The sequence below is a fragment of the Peromyscus eremicus genome, chromosome 4 (genome assembly GCF_949786415.1).
Source record: "Peromyscus eremicus chromosome 4, PerEre_H2_v1, whole genome shotgun sequence".
Taxonomy (NCBI): Eukaryota; Metazoa; Chordata; class Mammalia; order Rodentia; family Cricetidae; genus Peromyscus; species Peromyscus eremicus.
Window position 1 is genome coordinate 65,648,076 of NC_081419.1, and position 26,490 is coordinate 65,674,565.

At 35.8% G+C, this 26,490-nt stretch overlaps 3 protein-coding genes across 3 annotated transcripts; all 3 read right to left on the reverse strand.

Annotated features, from left to right (window-relative positions):
• Positions 1 to 914: 914 nt before the first annotated feature.
• LOC131907805 (olfactory receptor 4A5-like) lies at positions 915 to 1,853 on the reverse strand. The gene has a single exon (XM_059258893.1). It carries the CDS (start codon positions 1,851 to 1,853, stop codon positions 915 to 917), a length of 939 nt encoding a protein of 312 aa, XP_059114876.1.
• Positions 1,854 to 7,799: 5,946 nt separating this feature from the next.
• Positions 7,800 to 14,993, reverse strand: LOC131908346 (olfactory receptor 4A5-like). Its single transcript, XM_059259399.1, has 2 exons — positions 14,583 to 14,993; positions 7,800 to 7,927 (listed from the first exon to the last, which is right to left on the reverse strand). The coding sequence occupies exons 1-2, from the start codon at positions 14,991 to 14,993 to the stop codon at positions 7,886 to 7,888; spliced, it is 453 nt and encodes a 150-aa protein (XP_059115382.1). The 3' UTR covers positions 7,800 to 7,885.
• Positions 14,994 to 23,440: 8,447 nt separating this feature from the next.
• LOC131908347 (olfactory receptor 4A5-like) lies at positions 23,441 to 24,385 on the reverse strand. The gene has a single exon (XM_059259401.1). It carries the CDS (start codon positions 24,383 to 24,385, stop codon positions 23,441 to 23,443), a length of 945 nt encoding a protein of 314 aa, XP_059115384.1.
• Between the last annotated feature and the right edge of the window lie 2,105 nt (positions 24,386 to 26,490).

The following is a 26,490-nucleotide window of genomic DNA, read 5'->3' on the forward strand; positions in this document are numbered from 1 at the left end:
CCCTATATCATACCATACTCCATTTAATCTTTTCCCTTTCTCCCTTCATACTACACATATTCTATCTCCTTAAGTCGAAATTCCCCAATTGCTCTGAATAACTTTCTGACTTTTATGGATAATTCAATTTAAACACATATACCTAAAGGTGCACATGAGAAAGAACATGCCTCTTTTTATTTCTGGGCGTGGGTTACCTAAACTCAGAATGACTATTTTAAGCTCTATATATTTACTTGTCAATTTCATAATTTCATTTTTCTTACAACTTAATAAAATCCCATTGTATATATGTACCACATTTGTCATAAGCCATTCATCATTCGATACCAGTACGGGCTGGTTTTTGTTTTTCTTTCTTTCATGGTATGAATATGAATATTTACTTACATTTTGATTTTTAGCATTAACTAGGCCAAGAACCTCTGCCCATAAAGAACATAAGAGCTATGAGAGAACCTACTACTACCATTCTACTAAATGAACATAGTATGAAACTGAGCTCATAATAGCCTATCTAGCTGAAAATCCTTTGGCAATTGGTGAGTGCTGCTCCCAACAAAAAGAGTTGTTTTTCTTCAGAGTTGTTGCTCTGGAAGCATATCATTCTCTATAGATGACTCTACACTCATACACATATTGGTAGACTTAGGTTGACTCAGTGGGTTTTTTTAAAAAGTGCACATGATATTGGGAAGGAAAAATGGTAAGAGAAGGACAGAGGAGTTGGAGGGGAGAGAATGATGACTTGATCAAAATACATCACATGTATACATGCAAACTTAGTATAAAAGCTCAAAGGATAATGTACTCTTCTTTTCTGAGGTCTTCACATAGTGAAAAGCATGTTTGAGATTCATTGAGTAGACAACATGAGCCTTTGTTAGAATTTATTCCCAATTGATTGTATACAGCTAATAATTTCTTACTCTATTTGTAGTTAAAATTTTATGCCAGAGTTTTTGCATGCAATTTTTCATCTCTGAATTTCTCAAAGTATATATTAAAGGATTCAACATGGGAGTGATAACTGTATAAAAAACAGAAATAGATTTATCAATGGGAAAGTTGGAAACAGGTCTGGCATACATGAAAATACAGGGAACAAAAAAACAGACAACTACCATGATGTGGGAACTGCAGGTGGAGAGGGCTTTGCGTCTCCCTTCTTGACTATGAGTCCTGAGAGAGTTTAGAACTATTCCATAGGAGACTAGGAGAAGGATAAAGACTATTATGCAGCTTACTCCACCATTGGCAACCACAGTGACACCGATGAAGTAGGTGTCAGTGCATGCAAGCCCCAATAATGGATACATGTCACACATAAAGTGGTCAATGACATTGGGACCACAGAAAGGAAGGTTATAAACAAAGAGAATTTGAAGCAGAGAGTGAACAAAACCTCCAGTCCAGGCCACTCCCAATAGCAGGATGCAAATCCGTCGATTCATGATGGTCAAATAGTGCAGTGGTTTACAGATGGCCACATAGCGATCATAGGCCATTGCCACCAGAAAGAAGACCTCAGTACCACCAAATAAATGCTCTACAAAGAGCTGGACCATACAAGCTGTGAAGGAGATGGTCTTTTTATCATGGAGTAAGTCTGCAATCAACCTGGGTGAGATGGTATTACAGTAAACAGCATCCAGGAGTGAAAGGCAGGCAAGGAAGAAGTACATTGGTGAGCCCAAAGAGGGACTGGAAATAATTGTAAACACAATGAGCAAGTTTCCCACAATTGTCACAATGTAGATGATTAAAAACATCACAAATAATGCTTTTTGCACAGCAGGATCTTGAGTGAGGCCCAAGAGGATAAATTCTGTGATATTGTTGTTCTGGCCCATTGATCCTTTCATAAGGTTTCAGAGAGAAAACACATAAGAACAAGACCTGGCATGGAGCTGTGTACATGACCATGGGTCCATTATGGCATGGACCACACCGTTGTCCTTATCTGCTTCGGTCATGAACCTGTAGTGGACATTTAATAAACATTTCTAAATTCCCCTTACAAAGAGCTGAGCACATCTTCTGTTGATCCTGTTTCACTTAAAATACTTTTCTTAAGCATGTAAGAACTAAAGTCTATCTCAAGATTTCAGTGGATCTCTATATCATCCTCATTCATACACTTAAGCTTTTTATTTAAAATACATTATATTTTAGCATGGTTGTTAGCAACCAAATAGTGAATGTGTTCCTGATTTATATGAGCTTAATCTCTTTAGTATCATTAAAGTCTAAATTTATCAACTACTGTAGAATAACTGTGGAGGGGATTGTGATGTGGAGAATATCTTTAAAATATGATCTGTAACTTCAGGAGCAATCAGCTTATGGATATAATGTTACACTATTAGATCTTCACATCTAAAAGGGATTTCTGTTTTCTTGTATATCTTATTCAATTTTAAAAGATTGAAATTAAGCAACATCAAACAACTATAGAAGTATTTAGTACATTTCTGCCCAGAACAATTATTCCACCTGATTCTCTCTGAAGAATTCCAGCAGTCGTCATAATTCTCCCTGTTGCATCATAACACTACAGCATTCAATAACTTCAAGAAGATCAAAAACAGTTTAACTAAAATCATTTGACCCAGGACTGTTAGCAACTACTTCATCAGCTGCTAATATGTTTCAGAAACCATAAAATGAGGGGAACAGTGAAACAGAAGAAAATAGAAAATGGTAGCGTACTAGAGAACAGCCTTCATGTTATACACAAACCTTCCTGCATAAAAAGTACTCAAGCAGAAATCCAGACAAGCCCAGAGCATCAAAATAAAAATGGAAACATCATGCCCTACATGAGAAAGCAAGCACCCAAGTCCTTTTCTAAATGTCTGTTGTCACACCAAAAGTCAGTCACTAAGGAAAATTATTTCAAAATGCTTCCAGTTAAACAATCTACACACATACTCCTGCAGCCCTTTCTCTTTCTATTCTACAGATTTATTTTCTCTTTATATTTGCACAGTCATGTAACAGATTTCAGGCTTACTTCCATATCCTGAAAAATTCTACTTGGTAGTAATTAAGATCTGATAACTACTGTGATCCAATAATGACTATGTTGCTCTAATTGAATGTTATCTATAGAGGAACCAGGATGTACTGGAAGGCAGTGCACAAGGCAGTGGTGATGATGAAGAGTCTGGAGTGATGCAGCTCATGTTGCAACCTCAGGCTCATTAACTTGATATGAAGGTAACTTTGGAACCATAACAAACCTCCCTATGCCGCTACTTCATCATTTCCTCCAGGGGAACATGCTTAGCATGCACTTTCCCCAACACTTTGTTATTCTTGTTACATGTGATGACTAAAGCACCACTTAGTATCCAGTATAAATCTAGATTGATGACTGACATTACCAATGCTTTTAAGAGTTTACTCTGACCAAAGACAATAAACCATCCCAATCACTATCCACTAAGTAAGAATGATTTTCACAGCCAAGGATGTAAACAGCAGTATATCTTGTAATTCATGAACACCATTTGAGGGATAGATTAAAAATGATATTTAGGGATTACCTATTTTATCATATGTAAATGCTGGCAATATTTACCTGTAAAGAAATTCATTTTGTATATAATCAATCAGGAAGATCCTGTGCCATGAATATATTAACTGGGGTAGGAAGAAAACCTTAAGAGAAAGTCTGAGAATTGTCTAGAAGCCATGATGCAACTTCTACATGTATCATTCTCACTAGTGTCAAGTACTGATTCAGGAGGTTTGGACAGCAGAAGCCACAAGCTGGTCACAGCACAGCTGCTGAACGGCTTAAGAGTAAAAGCATTCTGTGGTCAATACATATGTTTTCACATCTTACTCCCTGAACATTTTAGCATAGTTAGTCTCATTGATAATCACTGCTGCATTTCAAGAGGACCAGTCTCCAGAGTGTTTCAATTAAATAGCAAGTATAGAGCCCTCAAGCTATCTAGTATGCTATATAGTTTACATGTACAAAGATTCTATACTACAAACAATATAGAACAGTATAGTGGCATTTAACATTAGCTGTTAAGCTTTTCTAGAAAATAACAATTTTTAAGACATGGTAGCCGTTAATATAACTTTTTTATGAATCTTGGTAACAGTATGTAAGAAACTCTCCAATCAAGGTTTTCTTTATGTATATGTACTAACTTGTTGGCCAACCATCATTTTAAGATTCATATATGAATGCCTACATCAAGCCTCCAAAATACACATTAAAAACATTCCCCTTTTACTCTAACACATTTAGTGTATAGAATTTAAATTTTCTAACATAAATATGTATGTAATTACTACTTATTAACATATCATGTAAAATATATCCATTACATAAATAACAAATAATTGTGTATATAATTACTTATATAATATATAATATGTGCTATTGGCCATTGTGGAAAATAAACACGTCAGTATAAAAAATTAATCCGATATATTATGCATCATCCAATGAGCTCCCGTGTTTTCCAGATTTATTCTATTAGTTTTGATACCTCTTTGAAACTTTCTGACCTTTAAAACTTTGCTTTATTTCAGTACAACACAAGAATATCACATTTTGTTCCTAGTCTGGTGCTGCAAAACTCATATCTTGTCAGATAAAATTATTGCCTACTTTACTCAGTATAAATGAAGTAAAGAAAGATAAATATATTTATGAAGAGAGATATAAGGACCATCAAATATAATATACTTACTTTATAAAGGTGGTTTAATGTTATTACTTGCTATAATCAAACAAAATGCTACATCCACATATCAGTGTGAGATAGTAACTTAATTAGCAGAAACTAATGTTCAAACTCTGTATGGATAGTAAAAAAAATTTAAAATTTAAAAATGTACTTATATCAATTTTTCCTTCTTCTATTGTGATGAAAGAAAATGAGAATCTTCATTTGAGAATTATAGTAACAAGCTGTTTGTCTAGTTATTAAACATTTTATGTAACTGTAGAAGTCTTGAGATTTAGCCTCATAGAAAACTGAGTGGCACACTTTCTCATAACTAGAGGAAAATCTGTTCACTCTTTGATTTCAAATCATTGAAATAAATTCTTATCTTCTAATTAAAAAAGAAAATCATCCTGTATCACCAAGTATCCCAAAAGGAAATTGACATTGTCCACAGACTTCTATAAGTGATGATGAATATAACAAGACAAAATGATACCTTGAAGACTAGATACCAACTACGTGTATCTAGCTTGGACACAATGTGTTTCCAGAGTACCCCATGCCATTAAAAAAGATAAATAATTCCTCTATTTCAGTGCATCATTTTATTTGAGCAGGTTACTATTCATAGCATCAGGGAGAATCTGTGGTCATTATAGATTAATTCGTTAGAATACTTGGAACCAATTCAGAAAAAGAAATCTCTCCTGTACAGGTTTTGTTCCCCTGAAAAAATCTCAAGGGAGGAAATATTACAAAGTGAGAGTAATTAAATGCCAAATGACACAAAAAGCTATAATGTGAAATAAGAAAAGTCCAAAATGAGATGATTAATAACTAACAGTTGGACAATTAAACATTATGAAATGTTTTGGGAAGACAAGTAATATTCAATCACCTACAGAAAGCAAGCAGCCCAGACTCCTCAGCTACCCACACCGGCAGGGCACTCTCACGCTGAGAGTGTCAGGGTCCTGCCCAGAAACTCTGAGGTTCCAGAAAAGAAACTTCGAAACTGCACTGCAGAGTCTGGTGTAGCTGACATAATAATTCTTAAGTAGACTGTCAGCCATACACATTTAGATGGAGTGGAGAGCTTGGGGAGATTCCATATTCCCTTAATATGGAGTCACAAGTAATTTTATACCATTCGTCAAACCCTTCACCTCAAGCCATTTTTGGTTGAATAATTTTTTTTTAATTTTTTTATTTTTATTTTGCAATACAATTCAGTTCTACATATCAGCCATGGATGCCCTTGTTCTCCCCCCTCCAGCCCCCCTCCCCTTCTCCCCAGCCCACCCCCCATTCCCATCTCCTCCAGGGCAAAGCCTCCCCCGAGGACTGAGATCAACCTGGTAGACTCAGTCCAGGTAAGTCCAGTCCCCTCCTCCCAGGCCGAGCCAAGCGATCCTGCATAGGCCCCAGGTTTCAAACAGCCAACTCATGCAATGAGCACAGGACCTGGTCCCACTGCCTGGACACCTCCCAAACAGATCAAGCCAATCAACTGTCTCACCCATTCAGAGGGCCTGATCCAGTTGGTGACCCCTCAGCCATTGGTTCATAGTTCATGTGTTTCCACTCGTTTGGCTATTTGTCCCTGTGCTTTATCCAACCTTGGTCTCAACAATTCTCGCTCATATAAACCCTCCTCGTTCTCGCTAATTGAACTCCCAGAGATCCATCCAGGGCCTAGCCATGGATCTCTGCATCCAGATCCCTCAGTAGTTGGATGGGGTTTCTAGCATGACAATTAGGGTGTTTGGCCATCCCATCACCAACCCCACATCTGACAGAGGACTGATATCCAGAATATATAAGGAACTCAAGAAATTAGACATCAAAATGCCCAACAGTCCTATTAAGAAATGGGCTATAGAACTAAACAGAGAATTCTCAACAGAGGAAACTCAAATGGCTGAAAGACATTTAAGGAATTGCTCAACATCCCTAATCAGCAGGGAAATGCAAATCAAAACAACTCTGAGATACCACCTTATGCCTGTCAGAATGGCTAAGATCAAAAACACTGAAGACACCTTATGCTGGAGAGGATATGGAGCTAGGGGAACTCTCCTCCACTGCTGGTGGGAATGCAAACTTGTACAACCACTTTGGAAATCAATATGGCGCTTTCTTAGAAAATTGGGAATCCATCTCCCCCCAAGATCCAGCTATACCACTCTTGGGCATATACCCAAGGAATGCTTAACCACACCACAAGAATAACTTATATTTAAAAACAAACTGTCTTCCCTGCATCCCTCCAGCATTTGTTGTTGCTTGTTCTGTTGATCTTTACCATCCTGACTGGGCCAAGATGAAATCTCAAAGTTGTTTTGATTTGTATTTTCTTGATTGCTAGGGATGAAGAACATGTTTAAAAAATATTCTTTAACTAATTTTTTTCTTCTAAAGAGAACTCTTTCTTCGGGTCCCAAGCCTATTTTCCAAATGGGTCATTTGGTTTTGTTTATTTTGTTGTTGTCGGTGGTGGCAGTGATGGAGATGGTAGTGGTGGGATTTTTGTTTTGTTTTGTCTTGCTTTTTTTTTTAACTCTGTTTTTTAAGTTCTCTGTATATTCTGGATATTAATCCTCTGTTAAACGTGCAGCTGGCAATGATTCTCTCCCATATGCAGGCTTCCTCTTCACCTGATTGATTGTTTCTTTACCCATACAGGCTCCATAGTTTCATAAAGTCTCACTTGTCAATTGTTGACCTTAAATCTTGGACAAAGGGTGTGACAGTAAGGAAGCACGTTCCTACATCTATATCATGTAGGATTCTGCCTATGTTTTCCTCTAGGATTTAAAATGAACTATAGCCAGGACTTCCACTGATATTTCTGTACTTAGACTTGTTATCTTCACTAGTCGGTATCTATCATTGTTATCTTTATTCGCAAATAGGATCTTCTGTGTCAAGAGGCCAGCTGGACTCTACTAAAACTTAACCATTTTCAACTTATGTAACAACAGGTAAATCCAATATCATATGTAACAGATACATTTATAATTGTGCCTCCCTTGCTGGTGAGTGAGAAAAGATACACAGTGCATATTTTGCATTGGAAAAAAAACCTCTGCAATGATCAGATTTCTGAAGGGTTTATTATCACTGGAAGATGGAAAGATTACACATGATCAGAAGTCATTATCTCCTTCTTCTGCCATCTGAGTTCAAAGTACCATTAATGCTTTCTGCTTATCTGAACAAAGTTCCTATAAGAAAAGAGCATGAAAAATACTCATATGTCATAAAACTTCTATATTCTTGATAATGAATTGATACACTTCTCTATAACCTTTAGGGTAAAAACACAATAAAATCCAGAAGTATTTTGAGCAATAGGGTATTGAGAATACAATTTGTGATAGGTTATGAAGCAGCCAAAATCTTACTATCATGTATTATAAAATTACAAATATTGAAAAATGAATGTAATAAATGTTTATTCAAGAAATTGTTTCTTTGAGAATAAGACTCCCCAGGCTTACCTATATCATCACAAATGATGCTAAACATGTTTTATCCTATAATTACACAGAGGTTTTATTTGTCAGATAAAATTATGTTATTAAAGATTCCACTTTGTGCTAATTTGAAAATTTCTGTCTGTTAAAGGTCTCAATGTTTCATTTATACACACTAATAAAGAGTAGAAAGATTTTGTTAACAATGAATATGTTCTTTAAATATTAGTGACAGCACTGTCAGTTTATATTACCACATTGTATCACATGTCCATATTTACATGTGTGTTCTTGTGGGTATATATTCATGTGCTTTTTACTCATATTAATATGAACATAACTACAACTCCTGCTTAAAATTGGGGAAAAAAACCCAAGATCATTTATTTATTTTCCGAAGGAACTTCTTGAGTTGGAGAGCAAAATCCATCTGGATACCTAGTGAAATTCTCCCTGTAACTGGTAAAACATGATCAAAGGCCAAAGTATGAATTCTACTGACTAATCATTTGCTTTTTAAGCTCAGAATAATGTCTGGATATTCAGAGACTTGTGTGTGTAGCCTCATTACTTGCTTGGCCTGGCAAGCTTTTGATGAATGGGTGATCAATAAATGCAGTGATGGACAGTGATATGAGGGAAAGTGGTTTTCACCACTTGAGGGAAAACTAGAGTAGGCCATTTATATCTACAAAGACATGTGTCTTGTGAAAATGAGTCTTATTTTGTATATTTAACAAATACTGGAAGAATATTATAACACACATATATAATGAAATTGTTGTTATTGAGAAAGCAATGAACATATCCATCATCACTCCTACTCATCTATTTTTCTCTGCTGTGGCTCACAATGGTACAATCTGCTCAATTTAGTGAAACTCCATAACCTAACATACTCTAATGTGTTGTAGTCCTCATGTTGCATGTTAGATCTTTCCAATCATCCAATATATTTGCTATATTATATCAATTCATTTATATCTCCCAGATTTTAGCTCCCATTCCAGTTCTGTTCATGTGTTGGTAGCTCCTGAAGTTTCCAAACCTCATCTACAAATAATCCTACAAGGAACATAAACACATGGGCATCTCTTTTGTGTGCTTATCACACTAACTGGGGGTGAGCCACCAACAGTGTGGTTTTTGATTCATTTGGTAGTTCTATTTCTAGATTCTGAGGAACCTACATAGTGAAATGTCATGTTGGTTTTCTAACTTTCTGAGAACAGTATATGAGAGCCCACTTGTCCTGCATCTTCAATATGACCTTGTGAAATACCCACTTTAACTAAGATAGAATGATATTTCATTGTGAGCTTGATTTGAATTCTCTTAATTATTTGCAACTTAAACAAATTATTACATCTAGATGATACTTCCATGCCCCTACTGTATTTTCTATTGTAAAATATCTACTGAAACTGTGTACCAATTTTTAACTGCTTTTTTTTATTTTTGAGATTATAATATAATGACACCATTCTCCTCTGCCCTTCAGACTCTCCCATATGCCTCTCCTTGCCATCTTTCAAATCCATAGCCTCTTTTATCCTTAATTATATGTGTATATATATGTATATGTAAATATATATGTAATTGCAAATACATAAACTCAAACTTCTCTGTATAGTGTTAAGATTACATAGATGATACATTTTGATACCTTTTTGTTGTGATGTTTGAGATTCTTTACATTTGGATAGGAACTATTTCAGATAAACTCTGAAAATAATTTCACTTAGTCTAAAGGTTAATTCACCTGAAGACAATTTATATTTTGATGTTATTGATGACAATCAAATTTTGATAGTATTATAAAACATTTAGGGTTGATACAAAATACTCTTGCCCATTATGATGCTCACAAATATGCTTCCTCTAATTTTCCTCTACTAATTTCATAATGTCAAATGATGCATAGAAACCCTTAATACACTGGAAGTTGATTCTTTTTTATTTTTATTTATTCTTTGAAATTTTTTTACATGCACATGTTTCTTTTTTAATTCTTATTTATTCTTCTCTCATACAGTACACCCCAACCAGAGCTTCCCTTCCCTTCATTCCTCGCAGTTCCCATCCACACACTTCCCCAGATCTGGTGCATACGGTGTTTCCTGATTATACCCATACTTCAGTCTGATTCTTCAGCTCCTGAAGGACCATCCATCACATCTCCCTCTCAACTTCATTCTTGTCATTCTTATTTATTATTATATCCACTGAGTCCAATATCTTTTTCCCATCTTCATATGGATGTGGGACCATTCATAGGGCATGGGGAATATTACAGTGGCCACATCTCTAAAGAAGTGTGATTCCCCCTCCACCCACTCACCCTGCAGCCATCATCTGCTGTTAACTATTCAGGTTATAGTAAAGCCTGCTGGGATTTTAAACTGACTAGATCTGACACAGATCCTGTGTATGCAATCACAGTTTCTGTGAATTCATGTGTGCAATCGCATTTAAGGGCCTTTTTCCCATCCTCCAATTTTACACTCCTTGACCATCACTTTTGCAGTGCCCACTGAGTCTTGGCAGGGAATTAATACAGATGTCCTGTCCTTAGCACTCAATTTCTTAGACACCCATTTCCAGTGCTCATAGTTGCTTATTTCCAGCATTTTAAACAGTAATGAGTAAACATTGACCACTACCCTCTAAATTAAGAAACTTCTCTCACCAAGGAACATGGGCATATATATTTAAAAGGAAGTTTGATAATTCGACCATTTAGAAAAACAACATCAAGAGACTCTCCTCTAGGACCTATGATCTCACTTGCCATGGGTTTTGATATTTTTACAGTACCATACAGATACTCGCTCCTGTGGAGCAAGTCTCAAACCTAATCAAGAGAAGGATTGATTACTCCATAAACAGTCTTGCCACTATTGGATAATTGGACACAATTGTCTATCAGGTCAGTATTATAGCATTTAGGGTCCAGCACTTGAAAAGACCACAGGTATCTTTCTCCCTCAAGTGTCTGCATAGAACCATCCATTACTATGAAAGCTAGCCAACAGAGAGTTTCTTGGTCAGTTCAAGACTCATTTCTCTGTGTCTTGCAACCAAATGTATTGTGTCTTCAACAATAGATTTTTAGTATCTAATTATGGTTGGAAGTCAAGAACAATGGCAGTAGCCTTTATTATTATGACATATATATATAGTATTATTATATATAGGTATTACTTATATTATATATGTGATAATATATTGTTATTTATAAGATATGTGTATATGATATCTATTACATAAATAATACATAATTATATATAATTATATAACATATAGTATAATATATAATATATGTAGATTACTCATAATATTTTATATATATATATATATATATATATATATATATATTCCATTAGCTTACAAACTAGTGGGATCTTAAAAAGCTTCTTCAAGCATCCTCAGTTTTAATTAACATACCCTACACCTATATCCTCCACCTCCCTGCCTCGTTCTCTGCTTAAACCTTTAGCATTTAGTATTCTCCACCCAGGCTTTCATGGAACATATATTCTACTAGCCCTTCTTACATTTTTTTCACTTGGATTGCAAATCCAAGGAGCTTCTGCACACACACTTCCTTCTGTCTGAGGCTTCAAATGGCCTCTCTCTGCATTACTCTACTCTCTACTTGAAAACTCCTGCCCCCAGTTTTCCCCTTTCCACTTTCATTTTACCCATATTCTGCTTTCCTCCTTTCTAAATGCATCCCTTCTGCCAATGGCCCATTTCTAGATTCACAATTTTCCACAAATAAGCACATAAAACAAAAGATAGTGCCAGGAATCTCTAATGAGAGAGGAAGTGAGGATTTTGTCTTCAGGTGTCCAATCAGCCTAAGTATAATTTTTCCAGTTCCATCCAAACACCTGAAAATTTTGTGATTTCATTTTTCTTTATAGTTGAATAATATGTGGTGTGTGTGTGTGTGTGTGTGTGTGTTTGTGTGTCTGTGTATACTACATTTTTACTACTTATCTATCTGATATACCTCTAGGTTAACTATGTTTTCAAGCTATTGTGAACAGAGCAGCAATGAACATGGATGTGCAAGTGTCTCTGTAGTAATAAATTCCTTTGCACCCACAGTCAGGAGTAGGATAATTGAGTCACATGGAAGATCTTGTTGGTGGAGAAACCTTGTAAATAGTTTTTAATTGTTCTTTAGAAACACAGAGCAACCCTGCCTCAAAAAACCAAAAAAAAAAGAGAGAGAGAAGGTCACAACACTGGTTTTCAGGTTTACAGGTTTATATGACCATTTTAATTAATACATTTTTATAGAGAAATATCATGAGCATCACAATAAGAACTTGGATTAAAATTGGAAAACACATATCAGTAGCTATAACATGCTCCTTGACCAAGTTCTAATCACTTTGGTTTTAGTTACTGATATGTGTTTTCCTGTTTTAATTAGTACAATAACAAAATAAAATGATTTGTGTCAGAAAATATTAAAAAGAAATTTTTGGTTCAAAAAATTTATTTTGATCACAGTTTCCCTTCTGTCTATTCCTCCCAGCTCCATTGTATGAGAGAAGAATCTGTTTTCAATAAAATTAAAAAATACAAAACTTATTTTAGATAATATTGTTTATAATGATCCATAAGTTTATGAAAAATCTAACACATTGAATAAGGGACATCAATAAACTACTTATAGCCATGTTTCCCTTTACATGAAGACTAGACATAACCATTTGGAAAATATAATGTGAAGGGCATTGATTTAATTAAGATCATTCCAATTAAAATGCCTAAGTATAAACAAAATGTAGGAAAAATTGATATGATGAAAACAAAAGGGAAGAATTACTGAAGAATCAAAAGAACCCAAAGACAAAGGATTTTTATATGATATCAAAAAAAATGATTTAATGTGCTCAAGATCTGAATTTCTAGATGGCATATGCATGTAATGTAATGTCAGTAAACCCATTATGCATGCTAATAAAACTATTACACAATGCCACCTTCTGAAATTATTTCAAAGTTTGAAATTATTGTTTAAACAAAAATAAAGAATGAAAACCCTTTTATTATTCCACTTCAAAATCTACTTTGCTGACATATAATAATAAAGTATTTAATTAAATGTCATCAATTCAACTAACTGAAATAGCATAGATAATGATATATAATAAAGATGGGATATCATGAGATTAGGGGAAGAATTATATTTTTTAAGTTTTAATAATGATAATACAAATTAAAAAAGAAAATTATCATAATAGTAAGGAATATATATTATGATAGGCAATAACTTAAAAAGTAGAATATGTGTTCTGACCACAAGAAAATGACATGACAGAACATGTGGAAATTAAGTCGATTTTACCACTCTGTAATACTTTAAACTTCAAAATAACTTAAGATTATATCAAAACTATATTATTTTCTTCATAAATTTGTAAAAATATTTAATGAAAAATTATTTTAATATAAAAAGTTGGGAGATAATATTCATTAAGATTAATAATAATAATAGCATAAAAACACAGCTAGAAAAGACTCTGTGGCACACACAAACATAAATAGCTAGGGACAAGACTCATAAAGAACTCCACTAACCCAATTATATAGGAAAATAATTTATTGGAAAATTGACAAAAGATGTAAATATGCACTTCATAGGAAATGATGAAGTGGGATGTCCAACAAACATATGCTTAACTTCAGTAGCCATTAAGAAAATGAGAGAAACAATTAATATTAACCTTTTACTCATTACTTTTACAAAAATATAAACATCTCACAATTTCAAGTGTTGTTACCAATTTAGTACTTGGAACACATACTACTTAAACTAATTATTGTTCCTTTCCAATAAATAGCACATTCAGCAAGGAAAAATTCCGACTCTATCTATACTTAACATTTTACACCAGAGCTTTCCCATAGAATTTTTAATTTCTGAATTTCTCAATGTGTATATTAAAGGATTCAACATGGGAGTGACAGCTGTATAAAAAACAGAAATAGATTTGTCAATAGGAAAGTTGGAGACAGGTCTAACATACATGAAAATGCAGGGAACAAAGAAAAGAACAACTACCATAATGTGGGAGCTGCAGGTGGACAGGGCTTTGAGTCTACCTTCCTGACTATGAGTCTTAAGGGAGCTTAAGATAATTCCATAGGAGAATAGGAGAAGGATAAAGACCACCATACACATGGCTCCATTATTGGCGACAACAGTGAGTCCAATAAAATAAGTATCAGTGCATGCAAGTGCCAATAATGGATACATATCACAGCCAAAGTGGTCAATGACATTGGGTCCACAAAATGGAAGTTTATATACAGAGAGAACTTGAACTAGAGCATGTGCAAAACCTCCAACCCAGGCTACCACCAAGAGTGAGATACAAACCTGCTGATTCATGACGGTCAAGTAGTGCAGTGGCCTACAGATGGCCACATAGCGATCATAGGCCATCACCACCAAAAGGAAGACCTCAGCACCACCAAATAAGTGCTCCACAAAAAGCTGAACCAAGCAAGCTGTGAAGGAGATGGTCTTCTTGTCACAAACTAAGTCTTTAAGCAACTTGGGCAAGATGGCAGTGGAATAAACAGCATCCATGAGTGACAGAAAGGCTAGGAAGAAGTACATTGGGGAGGCCAAAGAGGAGCTGGCAATAATTGTCATCACAATGAGCAGGTTGCCCACAATTGTCACAATGTACATGAGCAAAAACATAACAAACAATGCTTTTTGTCCAGTAGGATCCTGAGTGAGGCCCAGGAGGATAAATTCTGTGACATTGTTACTCTGTCCCATTTACTCATCTATCTGTCTTATTTCCAAAACGCTTCAGAAGAGGATGTACTATGAATTCTGAAGAAGTCCATGAATCCATTCCATCAGGAAACACATTTTCATTATTATCTTATATAGTAGTAAACCCACAGAAGGCATATAACGAGCATCTATTCTGTTCTTCTTGTGAAGAGCTTCATTATTCTCTCTTAATAAGTCTCTAAGTACTCTTTTCTAACACAAGACTTCAGTGTGTATCTATACAGAAGAGGAGACAGGTATCTCAATCATTTATATTTCAAACACGTTTTTTCTTCAAATAGACATCAATAAACAAAGTGGAAGGGTTCCTCTTTTAACTAGATAACGCATGTTAACAATTAAACTCCCAGTACCAGGAATAGATTACCACTTTTGGAGTTATTGGTCAATAGACCCCCAAATATTACTGGCCATTGCCAATTATTTTGGTTACCATTTTAGAACTTGATGGAAATATCCTATTGCTGAAGACACTACATAGTTTGCATCATTGAATACATAGAAATTAAGCAGGTACTCAACAGGAGGCTTCATTCCTATGGCCTAGTTTCATGGAAAGTGCTGGAAGATGTTGTGCATTATACCAGAAAAGAAAAATAATCATCAGTCTCATCCACATATGAACCCTACAACTTACAATAGCAACTGGCCTGTTGAAACATGCCCACTGGTACAATAGTGGCACTGATATTATGGGAATTGGCAACCACTTCCTGATTAGATCTAAGGCCTGTTTCAGGAGATGAGCCCATACCTCACACTGTTAATAGAGAAAAGAACTTTTGGATTGATATACTCTAGGCCCTATAGGAGAACGTAATAGTGCTAAATGGACATAATTAAAACTACCCTTAATAACTTACTGCTATACCCATATATTAATACATCTCTCAGCCCTCATCAGAGAAGCTTCCTCTTACAGTAAATGGTAATTAACAAAGAGACCCTCAACTGGTCAACATAAAGAGAATGAGATACTATGTTGTGTTTAACCCTAAATAAGATGTGCATATCATACCCTTCCCTGCCAATGCTATTGAATCTTCTCAGAAGAGGGGATAAAGATAATAAGATCAGGAGTTAAGGGAGCAGGATGGTCAAGCTGGAAGGAGTAGAAGAGCAATGAAAGAGATATCTTGATAGAGGGAGACATCATGGGAATAGGGAGACACCTAGTGCTAGGGAAATTCCCAAGAATCCACAAGGATGACCCCAGGTTAGACTACCATAAATAGTGGAGAGGGTGCCTGAGCTGGCCGACCCTGGTAATTAGATAGGTGAATACCCTGTCATCATAGGTCCTTCATCCAGTAACTGATGGAAACAGATGCAGAGATCCAGGGCCAAGCACCAGGCTGAACTCCAGGAATCCAGTCAAAGAAAAGGAAGAGGGATTCTATGAGCAAGGGACATCAAGACCATGATGGGGAAACTTATAGATATAACTGAACCAAGCTAGTGGAAACTCATGAACTTTAGACCAACAACTGTAGAGCCTGCATGGGACTGGACTAGGTCCTCTGCATAAGCAAGACAGTTGTGTAGCTTGGTACGTTTAAGAGGACTCTGGCAGTGGGAATAGGATTTATCCCTGATGCATGAACTGACTTTTTGGAGCCCAATACCTATGGTGGGATACCTTGCACAGCCTTGATGCAGGGGGAAGGGCTTGGACCTGCCTCATCAGAATGTACCAGGCTTTGTTGACTCCCCATGGGAGACCTTACCTTTTAAGAGGAGGAGGGGATAAGGAGTGGTCTTGGGGAGAATGCTGGGGGGCAGCCGAAGGACAGATGAGAGGGGTATCTGTGGTTGGTATGTAAAATGATAAAAAATTCTTAATTAAAAGAAAGAATCAAGAGTGATAGGTAACTTCAAGAGAATAGTGTTTTTCAGACAAAGCAGAACAGTTGCATGTAGTAACTCACAGGAATTGTGACAGTACGCACAAGACTTGCTCAAGATCAAGCCAGACAGAATCCAGCATGAAGAAGTAATGGCCAAGAAATCCTTCCATTTGCTGAGGTGCTATTGGCATTTTATAGCTACCAGGAGAAAGGAAATCAGTGCTCTTTGATGGTGTCAACCCTAGTAGGTCTACCATACTATAGCACTGGCCTTACTCTAAAAGTAGCTGAGCAGCAGAAATTAGAATCAATGGGTTAACAAAACATTTTTGTGAGAAAATAAAAACTCAGTGTTGAGTGTGTAGGGAGGTGAGAAATGGCTGACGATAAATATGATCAAATCACAGTGTAGGAAATTCTCAAAGAATTAATAAAATGTTATTTTTTAATCTGTAAAGAAATGGTAGCAATACAGTTAGTTTTATCAACTTCCATAGAGCCAGTTTTTAGCTAGTGCTATGAGAAGATATTTTACAGCATAGTCTGTGTAGTTCCTAATGTTCCTGTGCTTCTAGTAGAGTGCTGCGATAGTGTACTATTAGAAATGGGCCCCACTAATCTCAAAACACTTTTGTTCTTTAAATATATTCCATTCATCTCAAGTAAGATTTTAAACTGTATCAAATGACTCCAGTGTCATTTAACACATTGTTGCCTATAGCAATGACTTCATTTCTCTCAGTCAGTCATGTTTTGCTAGAATTAAAATTCTGTCATTTCATCATTTTGTGTTCTAGATTTAATACAGATACATAAAATCAAATATGCACAGGAGATCTAGAAGTAGAAGTTGAACTATCTAAGGAAACTAAGGGGCTCTATGAAAGGAGAAGGACAAGAAATAGGGAGAGTAGGAAGAAATGGGGTAGGAGTCAATTCTCGAAATGCATAATACTCTCGTATGAATGTTGCATTATATAATCCAGTATAACTAAAATGCTTTATAAATACAACCATAAAAACTATGTAATAACAAAATATAGAATATATATAGAGATGGTATCCTCTCTGAGTTTTCTACATAGACATACTAACATTTTTTCAGGGATAATTTTAAGAAACACACAAAAGCCTACATATACCTGCTGGAACTAATTGACTTTTATTCTCTTGCATACTAATACTTGAGATGCTAAGAAATTTTGATTTTTCTAATAGAAATATATATAAGCATAACCATGTATCTTCATTAACATCATGTGAAATAAATATCTAATAAAATAAAATAAATAGTAAAATCACTGGGTTTTTAATTCCATACAACTTGTTTCCATTGTTACTTGGCAAAATGGAAAATAAAATCAATCAGTTTGTAACAAATAGATACTTAATTCTGATTAATTATATATATTGTCACCATAACATTTCCTATTTAGAAATTTCATATGAGAATATAATAACCTTTAAATGATTAGCTATGTTCCAATAATTCACAGGAATTTTTAGCTACAATTCTTGTTGTCTTTCACAAATTGACATTATTGGTCTTATTCTTGCCATAATCAAAAGGCCTTTTGTATTGGGTGGCCTACAAATATATCATATGTACAAGTACTTACACAGAAGACATGTTAACTAAAGGCTGTTGCTTATGTGGAGGAAGAGTACCAAACTGCTATACATTTCAACGTCACTCCCATTCTGTTTTTCAGAGAAGTGTTCACGTACGCAAATGAGCACCTAAAATATAAAGAACACTGAACGATAATGTCAAAACTTACTGAAAAGCATAGTTGGAAATGTTCACACTCAGATAAAATATCTTCATACAAAATCAAAAGCTATGCTTGCACAAATATAAAAAAGTCAACCCAGTAAATTAAAAAATAACCTCCCAACAATTTTACTTGCTGACATAAATAAATACAAATATGAGCAGCACTGAAAATAAGTGAACTTTTCTCTTTTCAGTAGTCAATTATACTGAAACTAACAAAAGGCTTTTGCTTGAGTAGGGAGTGCAAGCCAAAGTTCTCAGTCGTTGTGTCCTTTGAGCTGACTCTCCCTAACACTAGTTTCTTCCTCACATAAAACATGTTCCTATATGTGGAAGATGTCAGGATATTGAGAGCTTCCACAGACTTCCCTAAACAATAAATTCAGCAAAAGCATATCTCAAGAACTAAACACAAAATGAAGAAAACTCCAGCTTGGGCAGGTGTGAGCTTTCAGAAACCTCTTGGGTCATTAAATCCAGAAAATATTTCTTCCATTTATATTTGCAACACAGCCTATTACCTTATTTTACATCATTGCTATTTTTAATAGGTAGGCTTGATACAATATTTGGAAAAAATTCAAAAAAAAATAAGTAATCTCTCTTAAATAAATTTCTTCCCTTAAATAATCCCTAGAGGCAAAAGTTTGGATCTTGCCAAGAATGAATAGATAACTATCAAATTGATTTGAATATTTCAAAGTCTGAAAAGAACATTTTCAAAGTGTAATATTAGAAAACTGAGAGATGTGGGTCATCTGGACTCTGCTATGTCCTTTCTCTCCATTATGTTGTTGCTTTTACTTAGTTTTGTTTTTACCTTTCCCCCAATCTCTTCTTAATCCTTCATTTGTTTTCTCCTTTCTCCAAAAATATAGTTGGTCCTGGTTTGCAGGGATCCTTCCACAGCCTTCTGAAAGATGAGATATTCTATTACCTAATAGCATATTAGATATAGTTTTAATTTATTTATTTTTAATTTATGTGCATTTGTTATTTTGCTATGGGTGTCATGTCCCTAGTAACTGAAGTTACACACAGTTGTGAGCTGCCATGTGGGTGCTGGGAATTGAACCCAGGTCCTCTGGAAGAGCAGCCAGTGCTCTTAACTGCTGAGCCGTCTCAATTCCATTCCATCAAAACATTGCAGAAGACACATTTATCAGCAGTTCATGAAACATTTGAAAATTTAGCATATATTAGGTCAATATAAAAAATTTTGAAAAAAAAGAAATAATTAATTATATTCAATATAACCACAATAAACTGAAGCTCATAAAATTATGAAGATTATATAATACATCACAGAATGATAAATCAGTCAGTACAACAATCAAGATGGAAATCAAACGAGTCTTAGAATTGAATAAAATACAAGACACAAAAACCTGTATATTACAATGAAAGCAATCTGAAGAAGGAAGTTTAGAGTTCTAAGTGCCAGCATGAAAGAGATGCCAATGTCAGAGAGGCCTCAAACAAATAACTTAATTATGCACATTAGGGCATTAGCAAAACAATTGCAAACCAAATCTAAACATATTAGACACATAAAACTCATTAAGATTGTGGTACTAGTTAATAAAATAAAAAACAAAAAAATTGCAAAGAATCGATAAAACAAAAATTTCTCCCAAAAGATCTTTTGAGTATGAAGAAGTCAATTACTTTCCAAATTATTTACATTTAATTTATTCTTGGTCTATAAACTTATTACATCTGTGAAGACTTTGGAATTACTGAATGCTGACGTATGGTTTTTAAAAAATATAAAGTGGGAAGCCTTTCAATCATTGTCAAAATCTGCTTTACTGACATATAATAATAAAGTACTAAATTATAAATAAACAATTAAATTAACACAGTTGAGAAAAATACATTAATACTTCCACATAAAGTATAATGAATACGTATTATAACCAGCTATTATAACCAGAGATCATTTTATATAAATGTGTTAGAAATATTTTTATTATCACTTTAGTAACAAAAGTAAATATTTCAATTTTAGTTGGCTTTAAATGTGGATCATGCAATTTCACAAAAAATAATACACAAGGTAACACATATATAAAGACAACTTTACTATTTTATAGTATATTCTGTCTTAGGGTTTCTACTGCAATTGAGGCTACCCCTTCCACCAATGTCCTTTCCTGGCCTCTCACAGCACCAAATCTCAGCATCTCCATGACCCCCCCTTCATGCCTTCAAAACCAGCAGCACCTGGGAAACTTTTGTACATTATCAAGTAGAGTTGCCAGCACAAAGAACAGCCTTGGCTCTCTCTGTGGTTCTATGTGCTGACCAGGAGAAAATATTTCCTAGATTTTGCCTCAGTTGTTCTGGTCTCTTCTTAATCAGAGTTGATAGTATTATCACAGATGACCAGGATAGATTGTCCCAACAAGGGAAAGTTTCACTATGGTTCTACTGCCTTGTTAGTCAGAGCCAGTTCTTAATTCAAACCGACCATAACCACAGATTCTTGGTTTTTCTTCTCTTCAATTATTCTAGGTTTCCTTTTTTTCTTTGTTTGGTTGGTTGCTTTTGTTTTTGTTTTTACATCCCATCAAAGTTTCCTCTCCCTTCCCTGCCTCTCTTCCCTTTAACCTTCCCTCACCTCCACCATCCTCATTATCCCTGCTCCCCTCTCCCATCCACTCCTCCTCCTCTGTTTCCCTTCCCATGCTGGCGTAGACATCAGCCAGCCATAGTATGTATATCAAGTGGCAATGAGACTAAGCACTTCCTCTTCTATTAAGGCTGGACGAGGCAACCCGGCAGGAGGAATGGATCCCAAAAGTAGGCAAGAAAGTCAGAGACAGCCTCTGATCTCACTATTAGGAATCTCACAAGATGACCAAGCTACATAATTGTAATATATATATATATATATATATATATATATATATATATATATATATATATATATATATATGCAGAGGGCCTAGGGAAATCCTGTATAGGCTCCCTAATTGTTGGTTCAGGCTCTGTGAGTACCCATGAGCCCAGGTAGTTGGTTCTGTAGGTTTTTTGTGGTGTACTTGATCCTACTGGGTCCTACAATCCTTCCTTCCCCTCTATAGGAGGATTCTCTTAGCTCCACCTGATGTTTGGCCATGGATTTCTGTATCTGTTTCCATCAGTTGCTGGGTGAAGCCTCTCTGATATAATTGGGCTTGGAACCAATCTATGATTATAGCAGACTATCATTAGGAATCATTTCATTAACTTTTTTTGCCATTCCTGTTTGGTTCTATCCTAGGTCTCTAGGTTATCCCACCTCTGGGTTCTGGACCTGATGGGGGATCTCCCTCTCGGGGTGTGGGTCTCCAGCTGGACCAGTCATTAGTTGGTCATTCCCACCACATACTCAGAGAAAGTAAGTAACAAGGAGGGCTCAAGGGTAGGGGGATGCATGAATTTCATTATGAGGGAGAAAATGGACATTGATAGGAGATGGAGGGGGTGCAGACCTGGAAGGAAGAATGAGGGTGGGAACAGGAGGGATCAGGTTTGGAGAGGATGGGGGAGGAGAGTACTGGGAGAGACAAGTGAAATCTGGGGGCATCTGGGATGAGCTAGAAGCATAGAGCAATGGAAATCTCTGTAATCAATGAGGATGACCCTAGTGAAAAACCCTAGCAAGAGGGGATAGGGAGCCTGAACCAGCCATCTCTTGTAACCAGGCAAGACTTCCTTCCAGTGGAGGGACTAGGACACCAACCAACCACAAACCCTTCAGCCTACAGAGTGTCCTGCCTACAAGATGGGCTGTGGTAAAGATGGAACCACAGACTCTTAATTCAAAATATTATAAATTATACCTGATAGAGTCTTTACTTCCCTCTGAAATGTCACAAGACAGGCCTCCATCATCCACATTCTTATTTTTCAAGATCTCTCTGAATATCTCACTGAGCTCTAAGCATTCCAAAGGTTTTCCAAACCCAAAATTCAAGTGCGACCACAGTCCTCCCTAAAATATATGGCTGGGTCTGTCACAGGTGAAATCATACTACTAAAAACTATTTTTATCTTAATTAATTTCTATTGCTGTGATAAAAACACTGTAACCAAAGCAACTTGGGGAGGAAAGTGTTTATTCCATCTAACAATTGTAGTCTATCATGAAGGGAAGTGAGGGCATGAACCTGAGGCAGGAGTCTAGAGTTAGTGACTGAAGGAGAGACCGTGCAGGAACTTTACTTAGTGGTTTGCTTCCTATTACTTCATCATTTTGCCTTTTTATATACTACCAACCCAGGCTTGGTACTTCCCACAGTAGACTGGGACAATGGATACATACACATTTCTGAAAAATTATGTACATTATAAATATGAATTATTTTCTTGATAAATGCTAAACATTGTTTACATTCTCATTAAATAAAGTTAAATTAAATTACAAGTTATTGTTCAACAAAATAAATGTCAATAGCGACACAAAATTCATAAACAAGAAATACTGTGATATATAAAAACAAATTAGTTCATAGTACAGCCAAAAACATCCATCAATAAAATCATAATCGAAGTTCTTTATTTGAAAACAGGACAGAAAACAAAAATATGATAGAGGATGACAAGAGTGGAATGCCCAATAAACATGAAAATATGAACAACTTCAGTAGCAATAAAGAAAACCAGAATTGTAGTGACTACTAGTCTTGTATTCACTGCATTCACAAAAATACCTAGCTTCTCACAATGACAAGTATTGGTACAAATGCAGAACATTGGAACTCATATCTCTAAAACTGATTGCTGAATGTTTCTTTACCATTAGTAAAGCATGTTCAGTGAGGAGAAATTCTTATTATGTCTGTAGTGAACATGTTACTCCACAGCTTTGCCATGGCATTTTTAATCTCAAGGTTTCTCAGAGTATATATTAAAGGGTTCAACATGGGAGTGAAAATTGTATAAAATACAGTAATATATTTATCAATAGGAAAGTTGGAGACAGGTCTAACATACATGAAAATGCAGGGAACAAAGAAGAGGACAACCACCATGACATGGGAGCTGCAGGTGGATAGGGCTTTGCGTCTCCCTTCCTGACTGTGAGTCCTAAGAGAGTTTAGAATGATTCCATAGGAGACAAGGAGAAGGATAAAGACCACTACAGACATTGCTCCATTATTTCCAACAACAGTGAGGCCAAGGAAGTAGGTGTCAGTGCATGCAAGGCCTAATAATGGGTACATGTCACAAGCAAAGTGGTCAATGACATTGGGTCCACAAAAAGGAAGTATATAAACAGAGATAACTTGAAGCAGAGCATGAGCAAATCCTCCAGCCCAGGATGCCAAAAGCAAGAGAATGCAAACCTGTCGATTCATGATGGTCAAATAGTGCAGTGGCTTACAGATGGCCACATAGCGATCATAAGCCATCACCACCAAAATGAAGACCTCAGCACCACCAAATAAGTGCTCCACAAAAAGCTGAACCAGACAAGCTGTGAAGGAGATGGTCTTTTTTTCACAAACTAAGTCTGTAAGCAATTTGGGCAAGATGGCAGTAGAATAAACAGCGTCCATGAGTGACAGAAAAGCAAGAAAGAAGTACATTGGAGAGTCCAAGGAAGGGCTGGCAATCACTGTCCCCACAATGAGCAGGTTGCCCACCATTGTCACAATGTAGATGAATAAAAACATGACAAACAATGCTTTTTGACCAGCAGGATCCTGAGTGAGACCCAGCAGGATAAACTCTGTAACGTTGTTTTTCTGTCCCATTTATTCTTCCATAAGGTTTGTTTCAGAGATATCCGTTCAGGAGAACAGGACATGACATTAATTGTGATCAAAACCTACACTTCCATTCCACCAGAAGGCCTGTCTTCATCAGTATCTTCTACATTGGTGAATCTCAGCGGTTCTTCAGCGACCACCTGTTGAGTTCCTCTTGGGGATTTTCAATAGTTCTGCTCTAATAATTTTGTAGATATTAGCATTTCTCTCAAATCCTCAGTTTATTTATATACAGAAGAGCAGACAAAGGTGTCTTTCTCATTCATACACTTAAAACTGGTTATTGAAAACACATTACATCACAAAACATAGAAGTATTACTCCTTTTAAGAATAATGCAAAGTAGTGATGTCAATAAACCCTACAGCTATCAACCAGTATTCATAGAGTGTTGACTCTTAGTATCATAGAAGAAAATGTCACAATATGATCTGTGTGGTACCCAAAATAAGAATGGCCCTGGATCATCCTTTCAATGCTATTATATTGTTAACTATATACAGAAGCATGGTATATTTTAAAAGGCTTCTATTCTTCAAATATCTGTTATTCAGTCTCAAAAGTCTTTTTGAACTGTATCAAATAGCTCTAACATTAATTTTCACAGTACCATCTGTGGCAGTTCCTTTATCTGATTCTAATTGTCAAGGTTCTCCAGAGCTACAATTCTGTCCATTTCATCACTGTCTCTCACATTTCTTAAACACATTTAAATGGACCATAGTTGTCCCACCTATTTTGACCTGAAATGAACTAACCCACAACTGTCACTGACTACTCTCCTAGTTGACGCTTTTGTTTTCAGAACTCCTGTGATAAACTGGGTGATGAAACAGGAGCAATAGAAACTGGAAGATGGACAGTGATGCTTCTTAGGTCCTGAGGTGCTCAAGTAGAAATTCAGTGTCTGTTTCCAGATCTCTAAGTACAGAATGCTCAGAGAAACATTCTAACTAGTGTGGGAAGGCACACGGCTATGGATCATTTACTAAACATGTTACAAACATGGCTCCCTTTGTACTTTTTAAGTTAAAGAAATTAGACGACATGATTTACGAGTTTTTCTAGCCTCTTTGTCTCCAGCACCATCAGTTCAAAACTATCTTTTTTCATGATGCTGTCATAGTTTTCTTTTTTCACATGTATATGATCTGTAAGCTTATATTCACTATATTAATATTGCTAATTAGTAATAAATGAGATATGATAATTACACTAAATAGTGACTCTAGATTTATTATTCATAATGTACCATGAATTAATCCCAGACACACTTTGAAAAAGAGAGAGAGTAGCACAGTGGTGAATTCTGTGGACTCTGGGTCATGGGCTGGTGTTACAATGTCAAGATCACTCACTTACTACCTATACTATCTTACTACAGGGAACTACAATATCTGCATCCTAGGGTGCTTTGTTTAGATTTGAGTTTTCTTCATGCTCTGCTCACTACTTGTGACATCTAAATGAATGTTATCTAATAGTAATGCTGTTTTCTGTCACTGTATCATCACAAGAAACCACGAGAATCCCTTTTAACAATTATTACAAACATACTCCTGGGTAGAAAAAATAGTCCCTGAGTGCCTCATAATCAACAGTTAGGACACAGGTTAAGAGGATATTAGAAATATTGCAGTCTATTACATTTAAGTGCTAACAACAGTTACCTGTGAAGGAATATGTCAAATGTGAAACTAGCAAGGGAAAACTCATCTACATGATTGAATAGTGGGTAAGGCCACACGCTGTCTTCACTTCCTTCAACTGGCAGCTATGATAAACCTTCTACATGATTCAAAAACATTTCTGTTGTTACCTGTTGTAGATGATCTACAGTTGCTGTACTTGAAGCTTCAGACTGATGCAGGCACACATGTACTAAAGCATAAGCATAGAAAAACCTCCAGTTCCGTAACTTTCACACCTATTTTCTGTATGTGTTAGCACATTTCTTTCTTTAATCAGCACTGGGTTCCACCAGAACAAATTTTCTAGAAGCCAATATAGTTATTATACAACACAGTGAGAGCAGAGTCCTTCAGCCACATCATATCTAAACTCGTGCAAACTATACCATAGATTATTAA